Source organism: Trichosurus vulpecula, chromosome 4, assembly GCF_011100635.1.
Source record: "Trichosurus vulpecula isolate mTriVul1 chromosome 4, mTriVul1.pri, whole genome shotgun sequence".
NCBI lineage: Eukaryota > Metazoa > Chordata > Mammalia > Diprotodontia > Phalangeridae > Trichosurus > Trichosurus vulpecula.
In genome coordinates this window covers 115357074-115372612 of record NC_050576.1, presented here as the reverse complement: position 1 = coordinate 115372612, position 15539 = coordinate 115357074, and the positions used below count along the sequence as shown (strand labels likewise).

The 15539-nt window shown below is 35.7% G+C and overlaps 1 protein-coding gene across 1 annotated transcript in view; it reads right to left on the bottom strand.

The window, feature by feature from the left end:
- Positions 1-15539, bottom strand: part of PPP2R5A (protein phosphatase 2 regulatory subunit B'alpha) — an 85984-nt gene that overhangs the window by 9471 nt on the left and 60974 nt on the right. The window contains exons 5-8 of the mRNA XM_036753697.1: positions 8964-9094; positions 6981-7040; positions 4341-4449; positions 3554-3607 (exon numbers count right to left, since the gene is read on the bottom strand). Of these exons, the coding sequence (XP_036609592.1) occupies positions 3554-3607; positions 4341-4449; positions 6981-7040; positions 8964-9094 (354 nt within the window). The remainder of the gene's footprint in view (positions 1-3553; positions 3608-4340; positions 4450-6980; positions 7041-8963; positions 9095-15539) is intronic.

Genomic DNA, 15539 nt, shown 5'->3' with positions numbered 1-15539 from the left:
ATATAATTTTTAATTATTTAAAATGATTTAGAAATATTATTACTATTTGTATACACATTGTATTTCTTTCCACTAAATCAGTCTTAAGCTTCAAGGAGAGGGATCTCATTCTTAATCATTTTGATGCCTTACCTAGCATTCTAGTTCAGTAATCTATATACAGCAAGCAAGTTAGTGTTTGTTGAAGTGCATAAAAATAAATGGAACTTCATTTTGAAACAAACTTTAATATACATTTTAAGAAAGAAAAATATATAAAAATAAATAAAACATATAAATATATTTTTAAATCAAATATATAAATTAATAAGAATATGCATTTTTTAAATCTATCAGATCATACATATTTTAGACTTTGGTTCATAAACTCTTATGGTGATACTTTCTAACTTTCTCCGTGTATCTCATTAACCAATTAAAGTCAAGTTTGTCTAACACTCAGATATTATGAGTCATTAAGCATAGGAAATGATGTATAACTTCAGACTAAAGACTCTGAGGGACAACCTAAAGTCTTTGGGAATGTGAAAGATTACAAAAGAATGAGGGCAAATAGAATTTTATATTTCCAGAAGATATAATTTGAAAAAAAAAGTTTAAATTGTGAGAAAATGTATACACAAAAACTTCACCTTAGGGGTTGTTAATACAGATAGAGGTTATGAAATCACACTTCCTGGAGATAGAAAACAATTTTCTTTAGGTAATCTGGAATAGTACCGTAAAATAAGCTAGATTAAATGACCCATTAGGGGCCCTTCTAGTATTAAGTTCCTATGAAATGTGTAGAAAAAGACAAACATGAAAGTAACTTAAAGTTTCAACTTGCTTTTCTTTAAAGTGACTGTGTTAGAGCTATCTATGTATGATCCTATGACAATCTTACTTCATACTAGCATTTATGAAGTAGGTCTTCTTAATGAAATCGGTATTAACCAACAGCCAGATAAGACTGAGGCAAAATCACAAATGTTTTATGCATGAAGAAAAAACTTACAATTGGGATATTTTTCATTATTTGAATTGATTCAGAAATGTTCCAGTATAAAAACACATAGGATTATGCCCTGACACAAACTTTGAAATCTACTTAGAGTAAAATAAATGACTGTGACCTTCCTGGCATTTTTAGACCAGAAAACTGTTTTCCTTAACGGGAAAAGGGAATGGAATCACATAAACTATTAAATAGTATTAGGCCATTAAACAGGCCTAAAACTCTCTATTTAAAAAAAAATGTTATGAATATATGTGGAGGAGGGCACAGAAACTACTCTCTCTTCTTAACCATTACCCAATACTGCATCCAAATTCCTATATCTCTAGAAGTTACTACTTGGTATTACCTTGGACCATATTTTAGGAAGAGAAGTTATGCTGTTTAAAACAGGTAGCCACCTGTTTCCTTTTAGTAAGGATGCTGAAAGCTTCCAGGAGAGCTACAATGATGATAAAAGGCCTTGAGGCTTTGCCATATAAGAACTGATTGAAGGAACCAAAGAATTTTTAATAATATGGAGTAGAAAAGGCTTGGGGATTGGCCAGGGATGTGAACACAAATCTATCTTCAAGCATTTGAAGGGCTGTCATGTATAAGGATTTAATTTGTTCTCCTTGGTTCCAGAGGGGCTGACATTGTAGAAAAGATGATTTTGGGCACTGTAAAAAGGAAGATTTCCTACCCAAGCTGTTCAAAAGCATAATGGCTGTCTTGAGAGAGAGGTGGTACCTTCTCATTGGAATTTAGTTGGGTTGGGTTTGAGATTCTTGGTTAGGTTTAGGTCCCAAATGGATGGTCCTGAGGTCCTAACTCAGATTCTGAGGTTCTGTACAAATTGTGCCCAAATACTATGCAAGCCCTGCGAATAATGGGTTTTGAGAACAGGCACCAAAGGTGTGGGATCTTTTTTGCAAGGGTTCTATTTTGCAACTGACAATGGGTTTTAAAATTTTGACAAGGAAACCAGGATTTAAATTTGTGCAAATGCTTGCTACAAATTTCAAGGAAGGAAACCTAATTAAAGCCTGTGACTACAGATGGCAGTCCTCCTAGTAAATATTAAGTATTTTTAAAACACATTAAGAGCAAACAAAACCCTACCCCATTCCCTCCCAAGAGGTTTTACACATATTAAATGAAATCAGCTTTCTTTACTACTAATGCAGCACAAAGCTTGATTGACTATGCATGAGTGGGTGACTAGCTATTTAAAAGGTTTTCTTACTGTTAATTCTAGTGAGTGTGCCTGTAGATTTGGGTGAGGCATAAGCCTCAGAATTGGTTACTGAATTTTATTTATATTCACCTTGTTTAGTTTATGTGGACTTAAGTGTATTTGTTAATATTTTTATTCTGGCCTGTCATTGTTAAAAAGTGCTTTTAATTGTCTCCAAGAGGAATTCTAAATTAAAAAAAAAAGAGGTGGGGGTAGTAGAGAAATGATTCTTGTTACTTTATGTTGACAGTGTTAAAGTAATAATACTCAGTAATTTTAAAAAAATGCATTACTTCCAGAGAAAGATTTACGGAATCTGAATGCAGATTGAGTCAAACTATTTGCTCTTTTTTTCCTTCTTTTTTTGGTTTCATTTCTTCTTTCTCATGATTCATTCCATTGGTTATAATTCTTTGTTACAACAGGACTATTATGTAAAAAAGTTCAATGTGAAGGTGTGTGTAGAATCTATATCAGATTACATGCTATTTTGGGGGGGAGGGGGGAGGAGAGGGAGGGAGAGAAAATTTGGAACTCAAAAACTTGTGGAACTGAGTGTTGTAAACTAAAAATAAAAAATAAATTTAAAAAAATGCACTTCAAAAAATACCTCCAGAAGACATATTACATAAAGAAATTCTAGTATTTCAAATACTTCATTATTTTCCATAAACTCTTTATCTAAAGTGTTTTTGGATATCAAACACCAGACTTGCTTCTTAAAGGTCAAATGGGTTCACTGAGTTAAAAATATAAGGTTTGTCTTCATATTTGCCTATTTCTCTACTTCATGTTATTTATATAACTCTTGAATCAGAAGTAATTTTTTAAAATTTAGTAATATAGTCCTGTGAAATCCCATGACCTTTATTCTACCATCAGTCTGCATGAGGTTCATTTTAGTGGCAAGTAGTAATTGAGATTTCTTAATAAATACTGTTTAATTTACAATTTGAAATGGGGCAATACTATCTTCATCAAGGACAAAGAAATGGTTTGCCTCTAAAGAATTAACTTGAATCTTGGGCTCTGATTACCAAGGTAGGGGAAAATGCCACATTTTAAAAGCTACTTAAGAAATAACTGATTTAGCGAGTCTTTTAAAACTCTTAATTTCACTAGTTTCCAATACACCATATCACAATCACTTGATCTAGTCATCTAAAGTACCTTATTTTTAAACATCTACATTTTCATTATTCACGCTACTTGTTGGAAGGTCTTTAACTTTACATACAACTCTTAGAAAAGTAAGTTTCACGTGCATTACTAGCACCACATACCATTTCTCTAATTTCTATAATAACTGAACACATAAAAATAAGTGAAGCACTTACTGGTTCTGTTAGTGTTATGTCTTTCTCCAGGAACTGTACAACACAATAGGCTAGCTAAAACACAAGTGACAATTACATGAATATTATTGTGCAGAAACAGTTAAAGATGTAGTTTTAGAACATGAATAACTAGAAATTATGTCTTAACAGATGTTACCTTATCTTGACATATGCAAACTTCTAATATAACTAGGTATTTAATTTCTCAACTTGGAAATAGAAGAGTTTTGTACTATTTCCAAAGTTTCATTCATATATAAAAATATATTATTGTCTTCATGTAATATAGAAAACATTGAATTACTGTCTCTGTGACAATATGCAGAATATACAACAAAATAACATACAACAAAAAGGCAAATACAAGATTTTAAAATACATTTTGTCTTAAGCCAATATCACAATTTTACAGGCCATTTTAATGAGACAAGTACTTTGGTTTTCAGTGTGTTTCAATATACACTTTTATCCCATTTTTATGTTTTAGCTGGAGGAGACCTGAAAAGCTAAGTTTAGGAAAGGTTAAAAAGTTTGTTCAAAGTTATATACCAGAGACCCCATCAGAGATGGTCTTAAATACAAATCTTTTCTCATTTTAAAGCTGGCTCTATTCACTAGTGATTAAATTAATTGCTTTCTATCTTTTAATCTGCATGATATAACACATGTGAGTATATACTATAGGGCAATCTACAAAATGAGCTAGCTAAATATTTCTCACCTCTTCTATCCATGTTGGACTTTAAAAGTATATTATTAATTCATTCAATTTTTTTTCTGAACCTACCTGAGCATGAAACAAAGACAATCCTTTAGCAGTGTGCATAGGAATTAAAACCTTCATTAGAAACTGTTTATGTTCTGCTTTCAGAGGCAAGGCAAAACCGTTGATAATACTGAAAAATATAAGCAGTAAATACAATTACTCTGTCTTTGTTCATGTGTGGTGAAAGTATTTATCCACGTGTTCCCAGATGACTTCTTTTAAGTCTATAGATTTATGATTCAGCAACTGGTAAATTAACTTACAAAGACTATTACTAACTTTCCCTTTAGGTCATTCAGTAACGTTCAGATGATTGGGACTCAAAATTATCATCAACTATACATCATTTTCATTTAATAGATGAGGAAAATGGGGGTCAAAGAAATGAAATCACTCACCCAAGGTCACATATATACCCTCTCTACACACAATTTCCTTTTCTTAAACTTTTAAGACAACTAGTAACCTAATTTCTACTTGGATACAAATTTTCTTTGTTCAGAAATAAATAGGTAGGGTAAATTCTCCTTCGCTTTGCAATAAGACCCGAAAATGCCAAAGCATTTCTTTTCTTTTTAGCTAAATTTTATTTTTTTTCAAAAGAAAATCTATCTTCTCTTCCTCTCATCTTCCTCCCTCCTCCTCCCTCTACTACTGAGAAAACAAGTGAAACAATATCCCTATTACAAATACGTATAGTCAAGCAAAACAAACTGCCACATTGGCTATGTCCAAAAAAACCCTCTCATCTACAAATTGCCTCTTATCAGCAGGTGGGTAGCATGTTTCATAGGAGTCCTCTGGAGTTGTGGTTGGTCACTGCATTGACCAGTGATCCTGCATAGTTCAAAGTTGTTTGTCTTTGCAATCCTTTTGTAAGACTACTTCATTGATAAAAAGTTGGCAGAGAAGGGAAATAAATGCTGGAGAGACTGTGGGAAAATAGGTACTGTAATGCACTGTTGGTGGAGCTATAAACTGGCCCAGCTATTCTGGTAAGCATTTTGGAACTATACCCAAAATGCTATTAAACTGTGTATACCCTTTGAACTAATGATACTGTGACTAGGTTTTTACCCAAAAAGAGATGCAAGAAAAAGAAAAGGGATCCATATTCATAAAAATATATATAGCTGTTCTTTTAGTGGTGTCAAAGAATTGGAAACTGAGATGGTACTCATCAATTGGGGAATGACTGAACAAGTTATATCATATGAATGTGATGGAATACTATTGTGCTGTAAGAAATGAAGGTATGGTTTCAGAAAACTTGAGAAGACTTGCATGAATTTATTTAATAACAATACTGTAAAGATCAACATCTTTGAAAGACTTAGGAACCCTAAGCAGCACAAAGATAAGCCCTAATTTAGAATTACTATAATATATTATATATATTATATATATATATAATAATTACTATTACTCAATATATCACACTATCCACTTCCAGATAGAGGAGTGATGTACCCAAAGTGTAGAGACTAAAGCATAATCTCTCTCTCTCTATCTCCCTCTGTCTCTCTGTCTCTCTCTCTCTCTCCCCCCCCTTCCTTCCTCCCTCCCTTCCCCTCTCCCTCCCCCCTCCCCTCTAATTTGGTCATTTGTTCACTCGACTATATGTATTTCTAATGGTTTCTGTTTTTCTTTCATTTTTAATGGCTGAGGGAAAGTAAAGGAAGAGGGAGATAATTTGGAACTAAAAATAAAGTTGAATTAAAAAACATTATCATTGTATAAATTGTCCTCCTGGTTCTGCTCATTTTATTCTTTACCAGTTCATACAAGTCTTCCCAGGTTTTTCTAAAAGGGCCCCCTTCATAATTTCTTACAAGAGTATTCTATCACATTTATAAAACACAACTTGTTCAGCCATTCCCCACTTGATGGACATTCTTTCAGTTTCCAATTCTTCACCACAAAAAGAGCTGTTATAATTATTTTTGTACATATGGGTCCTTTTCTTCTTTCTTTGATCAGAGTACTTCTACCTGCAAACTATCTCCAAACATATGGCTAAAATCCCCCAGTGAGAAGAGTTACAATGTTTATGTAATGAAAATAGGGTAAGATACTTAAATTTATAACTTTAGACTCATATCCCTGTAAGAAAGATAGATTAATATACGTTTTTAATATATCTTTATTAGCAGTTACGGAAGGAGACATATTTTTGGACATAGCCAAAGAGGGAATTTGTTTTGCTAGATTATGCATATTTGTTACAAGGATTTTTTTTTCCTCACCAATGGGATAAGGATGTGGGAAGAGAAAACAGATGTTAAAGTTTTAAAAATACAATTTAATTGTAAAAATCTCTATCAATATTCCCTATAGCTCTCTTTAATTCCTTTTTCTCCCCATATGCCCTCAACCTCAAATTAAATAAAGGCATATGGGAAGGAGTCTGGCAGTTTAGAGGGCTCATGCAGGAAACATGCCACAACCTCAAAAGCAAGATGTCTACTCTGCAACAGATTTTCTTACATGGTCATGTTTCAAGTGTCCGACCTCCTATGATGCCATAAGGTTTCAATTGAAAAACATTTTGTGCTATATTTTTAAACATGAAGCATTAAATTATACCCCCAGTGCAACTCAAAATTATAATGCAAAAAGCATTTGAGATCTATTAAGAAAATTTATCAAAAAGTGACCTACCTTCCTAATATCTCAAGAAGTTCAGCAACACCATTAAAATGCTCTGTTTCATATATAAACCTGCATTTTAATAATTAAAAGGGAGGTACTGTTAGTCAAAAAAATCAGCAAAGTCGAACTAAAAGACAGAAGAGAGTAGGAAGAAACCAATTTCTCACCAAATACAATCAGTTAAAACAAATATGTTTTGTCTTAAGTGACATCACTTAAGATCAGAGCGGGGGACCAATGGTGCTTGCTCTCACTATCAAAGAATATTCAAACTTAAAATCTTTCCACTCTTAAATGTGAAGGAATTCCTGATTTGGTCAAGGAATGCCTAACTTCCTGTTAAATCATATCTACTTTTATCATGACTCATTAAGAGAATCATGTCAGCCTTAGAAGAACATTTTAACTGAAATATTCTACCTCAATAATGAGGAGGAAGGATGGGTTTTGTCAAATCAAAACAGCTAAGGAAATAACATCAGTGTAATAAAAGCATTTTAAAGCCCTATTAGTCTGACTCTTGAATTATTCAGGTCTCTTTTCCCCTCCCCCACCCACATTTTCCAAGTTTCAATTCTACTTGCATTTATTTATTGAGTGCCTTCAGTGCTTGTAAGATGCTATAGGTTCACAAGAAGAGATAGGCATCCAAATTAAGAATGTCTTTGAGGAGCAGATATTCTATGTACATTCTATTTTAGTAAAATAAATTACCCATCACCCAACTTCCATTTCTAAAACAGTAACAATAGAAACTTTTGATATATTTCATTAACTACATTAGAAAAATTAAAGTTGAATTCTATGTGGCCATTTGTTTAGACTACTAGCCTAAAATAAAACATTAAGACTTCTTTAAAAACAAAACAAAAACCACACAGGGTATAAGACTATAAAGTTCACAGTGAATTCTCCTACTTACACTTTTTTCCATTATATTGTACAATTCAATAGGGAGTTGATTTTGGTAACATAGCAAACTAGATACTGTTTCTTAATATTGTTTTAAATATTTAAAAATTGTATCAAAATAAATTACTGAATACCTTGTGGGGTTAGAGTGACAATACTAAAAACTTTCTGTTGGGGGCCAGAAAAATCTCGGCATTTTTTAGGCCTAATCTCTCTCTGTCCAACAAACTGTCTATATGACCATATCTTCTGCTTGGTATCCACTTTCTACCTTACTCCTTCTTTTCTCTTACAGCCTTGAAATTTTCAGTTTCCTAACTGACCAGTCTTTCCCTATATGCGACATTAGAGGTAGGAGAGCAAAGAGACCTAACTAAAGCAAGACCCTTGATCCTCTATACAAATTCCGAACTGTCCTGAAGAATGGAGTGAGGCGGCATCCAGGAGTCCAAGAGCATTATGGACTTCCTCCTGCCCCATAGTTGGGAACTGCCTGGCACCATCCCTTCTTGTATTCCTTCCTTGTCCCTCTCAGTTCCACTCTGGAGGTTCATCACAGTCCCAGTGCTGAGGCGGAAAGTCAAGACTCTTCTCCTTGGTCATCTACATGCCCTGTGCTGACCTCAGTTATACCATTGCCTTCCATTATATTAACCACTAACTAAGTGGGCCAAAGGCTTTCAACATCAGCCAGTGAGGTTAATTCTTCTGCAGACCCTCTTTATTTCCAGCAATGGTCTTCAATACTTTACATAAATATTTCTGAACCAAAAGGAAAAAAAGACTAAGTTTAGGTATTTAGGGCTAGGACAGGTAATGCAAATATTTATGAGACTATTCTATTAAAAAGATGAAAGGTAAGTACATATCTGGGTAAATATTAGCACTACAGTGAATCTCAAATATGACATAAACATTAACATCACACTACAAAGTAGTCTTTATTTTATTAAAAAATTACCTGGAAGCTATTACTTAACCTGTAGATTTCTTAATGCTCAAAAATTAGCCCAAATGAAGCCTAGGTGAAACAAATAATGTGCAAAAGAAAGGGATAAGTTGTATATCCAGTCTACTTACCTGAGGAAAATGTTGTTAATCTGTTTTCTGATGAATGCTCTTAATCCAAGGAACTTCCCATAAATTCGATGCAGAACCGTCTTCAGGAAGTCACGCTCTCTGGGATCTTCACTATCAAAAAGCTCCAAGAGCTTTAAAAAAAGTCTGAGAAATTACTTTTTAAAAAATAATCAAACTAAAAATTCATTCTACTTTCAATTCCTAGATCATACTATCTAAGTAGAACTACTACCCCTCCCCTGCCCCCCTTTTCTGGGCTCAATTCTGTTCTTAGTAACTGAAAAGTGAAGACACGTAAATGTTTAACAGCAAAGTTAATTACTTCATATTCCCAAGAAAGGTGGGGAAACCTCCCAAAATTCTAGCTTAGCACTGGTGTGTTTTTTTTGTTTTTTTTTTGTTTGCTAATTATATATCTTTCTATAAGAACATGGTTTTCTCCCATATACAATGCCGAAATGTAAGCAAACTTTTTTATGTGCTTTTTGAAGATAAAACCATAGATTTAAAATCACTAATAAAACCGTTTTACAGTTTAAAAAATATATACATTCAAACATCAAGTTTATTGGAAAGATTTATACATCTAAGCTTTTTTTTTTTTTTAAGGGGGCCCTAGACTGAAGATTTCACTGGTATGGAACAGGTCAGCACCTGCTCTGAATCTTAGGTAGTCATTAGAAGGTGCTGAGAATTCAGGATATGAGGCCAGGGACAAACAGCCACCACATATCCTAAGTCTTCCTTACTTCAAAGGCTGACTGGGAAGTTATACCACCACTAAAAGCTGTCAGAATTATACTAGTTTCACAGAAAAAGGTCAAAATGGCTAAATTTGTGTTCAACATAAACATTTTAATTAATTAATTAAATTTATTTAACATATTTAGTTTTCAGCATTGATTTTCACAAGAGTTTGAATTACAAATTTTCTCCCCATTTCTACCCTCCCGCCCACTCCAAGATGGCATATAGTCTAGTTGCCCTGTTCCCCAGTCAGCCCTCCCTTCTGTCACCCTGCTCCCCTCCCATCCCCTTTTCCCTTACTTTCTAGTAGGGCAAGATAAATTTCTATGCCCCATTGCCTGTGTATCTTATTACCTAGTTGCATGCAAAAACTTTTTTTTTGAACATCTATTTTTAAAACTGAGTTCCAAATTTTCTCCCCTCCCCACCCACCCTCTCTAAGAAGGCAAACAATTCAACATAGGCCACATGTGTATCATTATGCAAAACCCTTCCACAATCTTATGTTGTGAAAGACAACATATATTTTGCTCCTTCCTATCCTGTCCTCCTTTATTCAATTTTCTCCCTTCACCCTGTCCCTTTTCGAAAGTGTTTGTTTTTGATTACCTCCTCCTGCTATCTGCCCTCCCTTCTATTATCCCCCCTTTTCCCCCCTCCTTCTTTCCTGTGGGGTAAGGTACTCAATTGAGTATGTATGTTATTCCCTTCTCAGGTCAAATCTGATGAGAGCAAGATTCACTCATTCCCCCTCACCTGCCCCCTCTTCCCTTCCAACAGAACTGCTTTTTCTTGCCACTTTTATGTGAGATAATCTACCCCATTCTATCTCTCCCTTTCTCCCTCCCTCTCTCAATATATTCCTATCTCATCCCTTAATTTGATTTTATTTTTTAGATATCATTCCTTCATATTCAACTCACCCTGTGCCCTCTGTCTCTCTCTGTCTCTGTCTCTGTCTCTCTCTCTCTCTACACACACACACACACACACACACACACACACACACACACACACACATATGTATATTCCTTTCAGCTACCCTAATACTGAGGTCTCATGAATCATACACATCATCTTTCCATGTAGGAATGTAAACAAAACAGTTCAACTTTAGTAAGTCCCTTGTGATTTCTCTTTGTGGTTTACCTTTTCATGCTTCTCTTGATTCTTGTGTTTGAAAGTCAAATTTTCTATTCAGCTCTGGTCTTTTCACTGAGAAAGCTTGAAAGTCCTCTATTTATTGAAAACCCATATTTTGCCTTGGAGCATGATACTCAGTTTTGCTGGGTAGGTGATTCTTGGTTTTAATCCTAGCTCCATTGACCTCCAGAATATTGTATTCCAAGCCCTTCAATCCCATAATGTAGAAGGTGCTAGATCTTGTATTATACTGATTGTGTTTCCACAATATTCAAATTGTTTCTTTCTGGCTGCTTGCAGTATTTTCTCCTTGATCTGGGAGCTCTGGAATTTGGTAACAATATTCCTAGGAGTTTTCTTTTTAGGATCTTTTTGAGGAGGTGATCGGTAGATTCTTTCAATTTCTATTTTACCCTCTAGCTCTACAATATCAGGGCAGTTCTCCTTGATAATTTCTTGAAAGATGATATCTAGGCTCTTTTTTTAATCCTGACTTTCAGGTAGTCCAATAATTTTTAAATTATCTCTCCTGGATCTATTCTCCAGGTCAGTGGTTTTTCCAATGAGATATTTCACATTGTCTTCCATTTTTTCATTCCTTTGGTTCTGTTTTATAATATCTTGATTTCACATTAAGTCACTAGCTTCCACTTGCTCCCATCTAATTTTTAAGGTAGTATTTTCTTCAGTGGTCTTTTGGACCTTCTTTTCCATTTGGCTAATTCTGCCTTTCAAGACATTCTTCTCCTCATTGACTTTTTGGAGCTCTTTTGCCATTTGAGTTAGTCTATTTTTTTAAGGTGTTATTTTCTTCAGTATTTTTTTGGGTCTCCTTTAGCAAGTCATTGACTTGTTTTTCATGATTTTCTTGTGTCACTCTCATTTCTCTTCCCAGTTTTTCCTCTATTTCTCTAACTTGCTTTTCCAAATCCTTTTTGAGCTCTTCCATGGCCTGAGACCAGTGTATGTTTTTCTTAGAGGCTTTTGATGTGGGCTCTTTGATTTTGTTGACTTCTTCTGGCTGTACGTTTTGATTCCAAAGTCTGAGTCTGAATCTGAGTCCATTTCTGCTGCCTGGCCATGTTCCCAGCCAACTACTTGACCCTTGAGTTTTTCATTGGGGTATGAGTGCTTGTAGAGTAGAGAGTACTTTGTTCCAAGCTTGAAGGGATGTGCTGTTGTTTTCAGAGCTATTTCTATACAGCCAGCTCTGCCACACCAGCACTCCTCCCCCCTCAAGAACCACCAACCTTGACTGGACTCTGATCTTAAACAGGCTCTGCACTCCTGCTCTGATCCGCCACTTAATTCCTCCCACTAGGTGGGCCTGGGGCTGGAAGCAACTGCAGCTGTAGTTCTGTAGCTGCACCACCCCTGCTGCCCCCCGGATGATGGCCAAAGGGAGAACTCCTTTCACTCTGTTCTCCACAGCTTTTCCCACTAACCTTCTCTGTTGTCTTTGGTGTTTATGGGTTGAGAAGTCTGGTAACTGCCACAGCTCACTGATTCAGGGCACTAGGGCCTGTTCTACCTGGCTCCTGGTCTGGTTGGTCCTGCCGCTGCCCACGCTGGGATCTGCTCCCAGCTCTGTGCATGATAGACCTTACCCAGCAACCATCCAGGCTGTCCTGGGCTGGAGCCCTGCTTCCCTCTGCTATTTCGTGGGTTCTGCAGTACTTCTCTGTTATCTTTGGTGTTTGTGGGTTGAGGAGTCTGGTAACTGCCACAGCTCACTGATTCAGGATGCTAGGGACTGTTCTGCCGGGCTCCCAGTCTGGTAGGTCCAGGCACGGCTCACGCTGGACTCTGCTCCACTCCGCTCCCAGTTCCGTGTGATAGATCTTACCCAGTAACCATCCTGTCCTGGGCTGGAGCCCTCCTTCCCTCTGCTATTTTGTGGGTTCTGCAGTTCTAGAATTTGTTCAGAGCCATTTTTTATAGGTTTTTGGAGGGACCTGGCGGGGAGCTCATGCAAGTCCCTGCTTTCCAGCTGCCATCTTGGCTCCGCCCAACATAAACATTTTTAAACTCAAGTTCCCAATCCTGTATCTTATATTTAAGGTACTAAGCCATATTTACTTTTTAACAGAAGGATCTATTAATATAATAGCTAAGGTCATAAATAGATTATTCCCAAATCAAGTGTAGATTATTTCACACACTTTAAAACAAGCCAACCTCCTCAACCTAGTTATTCATTAAAAGACAAATTTTTTTCAGACTATGGCAAACATGAGCTATGTAAATATGTCTTTTCAGATATTTACCTATTTATACTCTTTCAATTTTATAAAGTTCTAGGTCTTAAAACTTGCCACATATTAATTTCAAAACATTGCTTTGGCTTCCCAATCCATTCACCTAGAATGTAGAGATTAATTAAGAATACTTCACAAAGGTCATAGCTATGAAATCAGGGATGCTTTTGTAGTGAGATGCCTGAACTAAGAAAGAATGTGCAAAATGAAAACCAGCTATAAATTGTATCAAGTAAATTTAAGATGATGTCATAAGTCCAGACATTCAGACTTTAAAGTCTTAAATTTTTCTTCCTCATATACACACAATGTACATCCATATAAAGAAATACACACACACACACACACACACACACACACACACACACACGTATAGTCTCAACTACTTAAATAGCCCAATTTCATTAACTTAAACTGACTAATTTTACTGAAAGGGACTTGAAGCATGTAGTGTTAGACTTTAAAAATAAAACAGTAATTTCTATACATTTTATTAAATGCTTTTTGAATGGCTAAACTAATGCAATATGTTCAGGCAATTATTAAGGGAGTTATCTTAGGCTGACAATATTCTTTATCCCTAGCATTTGTTCAATTTTTTTAAAAAAGGAGTTTGGATAACTATTGGATAAAAACAAACACCTAAATTAAGCAAATAAAGTTTAATCTCTAACACAACGGTCACAAACGTCCAGTAATTACTTGAAGAGTGCAGATCTGACCCAAAAATACCTCCCCTAAATGAAGCCACAAATTCTATTATGAACATCCACTCCTTCATATTAATCACTGAACCTCTCCCAGTATCCTGTAAGTATAATATAAATAGCCCTGGAAAAGGTGCCATGAAATTATGTGAAAGATTTTATTTAAAACAAAGAAAAACCTAGAAGAGTCAGGAACTTCATGGGTCAGGAGGTAGGATTTGACAGGAAGGCATAAAAAGGTCACCAAAAGATTAACATCAGGGTCTTTCAAAATGAAACAAAAAAAAAAATCTAAAAAAATCTGAAATCTAAAAAAAACCCTTTCATGATGAAAACAAAAGTACTCAATCTCATTTTTGCTTAGGACTTAAACATTTAAAATATCTTTATATCACTGGTAGTTCCTAAATTTGGTTGACTTATCAGACTTGTCTATCTAGTCCTTTAGAACATAAAACTCAAAACCTTTGTCTAGTCCGAGCCTGCACAACCTGTGGCTTGCTGGCCGCTTACAGTCCTTGGGTGGCTTGCGGCATGTCAGAGGATTTCAGGTGACCCACTAAAAATGTACAGGAAAACATCCTTTGTACACAGAGGAAATCCTTTGACTGGCTGCAGGTTGTGCAGGCCCAGTCTAACCTCAAAACTAAAATGTTTGGTGATAGTTTTAGACTGTATATAAAATTCTTAGTTAATGTTATAGAAGTCTAGCTACCTTGTACAGATGCCAGAATCATAGACTTAAGAGTGGGGGGGAACCAAGAGGCCATTTAATCCAATTCCCTCATATTAGAGATGGGCAAAGTAAAACAGAGAGAATGGATGTGACTTGCCCAATATCACACAGGTTCTAAAGGAGCACAGTTGGGATTTGAACCCAGGTCCTCTTGACTCTAAACCTGGTGCTTTTCCCACTGTACCATGATGGATCCCGGGATTTGTGTGAGTTCAGAAATACAGATGGGGTCTGAAGCTAGATAGGAATACACACCAGACACTCCAAAAATGAAAGGTCTAGGCAAAGAGGAGGAAAGACTTGCTACGTGATGGAAAAGAAAGGTATGAGAGGAAGAAAAGAGGGGTAGAAGAAGAGAGAGAAAGGGAGAAAGTGGGAGAGAAAGGGAGAAAGAGAAAGCTATCAGAGGCATGTGGGGCTGACCACAAAATGCATTTAAGTAACTTTCAGGTTACATTAAAGTTTTCTTCTGGATAGAGTCCCAACCTGCCTGCATAATAAAGGAAAGGTGTTTGGTAGCTGTTACTTCAGCATTTGGGGAAAGCAGTGCTTTCTGACAAGGCTTAGGAAGTAAAACTAACCCATAGCTACCACAGCCTAGCATTGTTCTGGAAATTGGAGGGAACAGTGCAAAATCTGAGTCTTGTGTTAGACATGAAAGAACTATGGAAACTTGAATTAATTTGACTCATGTTACAAGAAGTTCACCTTTTGCTCAAAGCCCTGCATCACCAGCAACTATTTTACGTCTGTTGCAAAGATGGAATATGTCTGAACACAGATCTGAAAAATGGACATACTTTAATAGTCTTGTAAGAATAACAAATGCTACACCAACTATAAAAGAAGGCCTTTGAGAAATTAAGCTGATCTTCCTGGATGGAGGGTAGTGGTGGGGGAAGTTTGAAATGTCCAAGAAAATGTATAGAAGCATAGACCAAATGAAGTAAATTTTCTATCTTATGTATTTATTCTTGTATTTAAT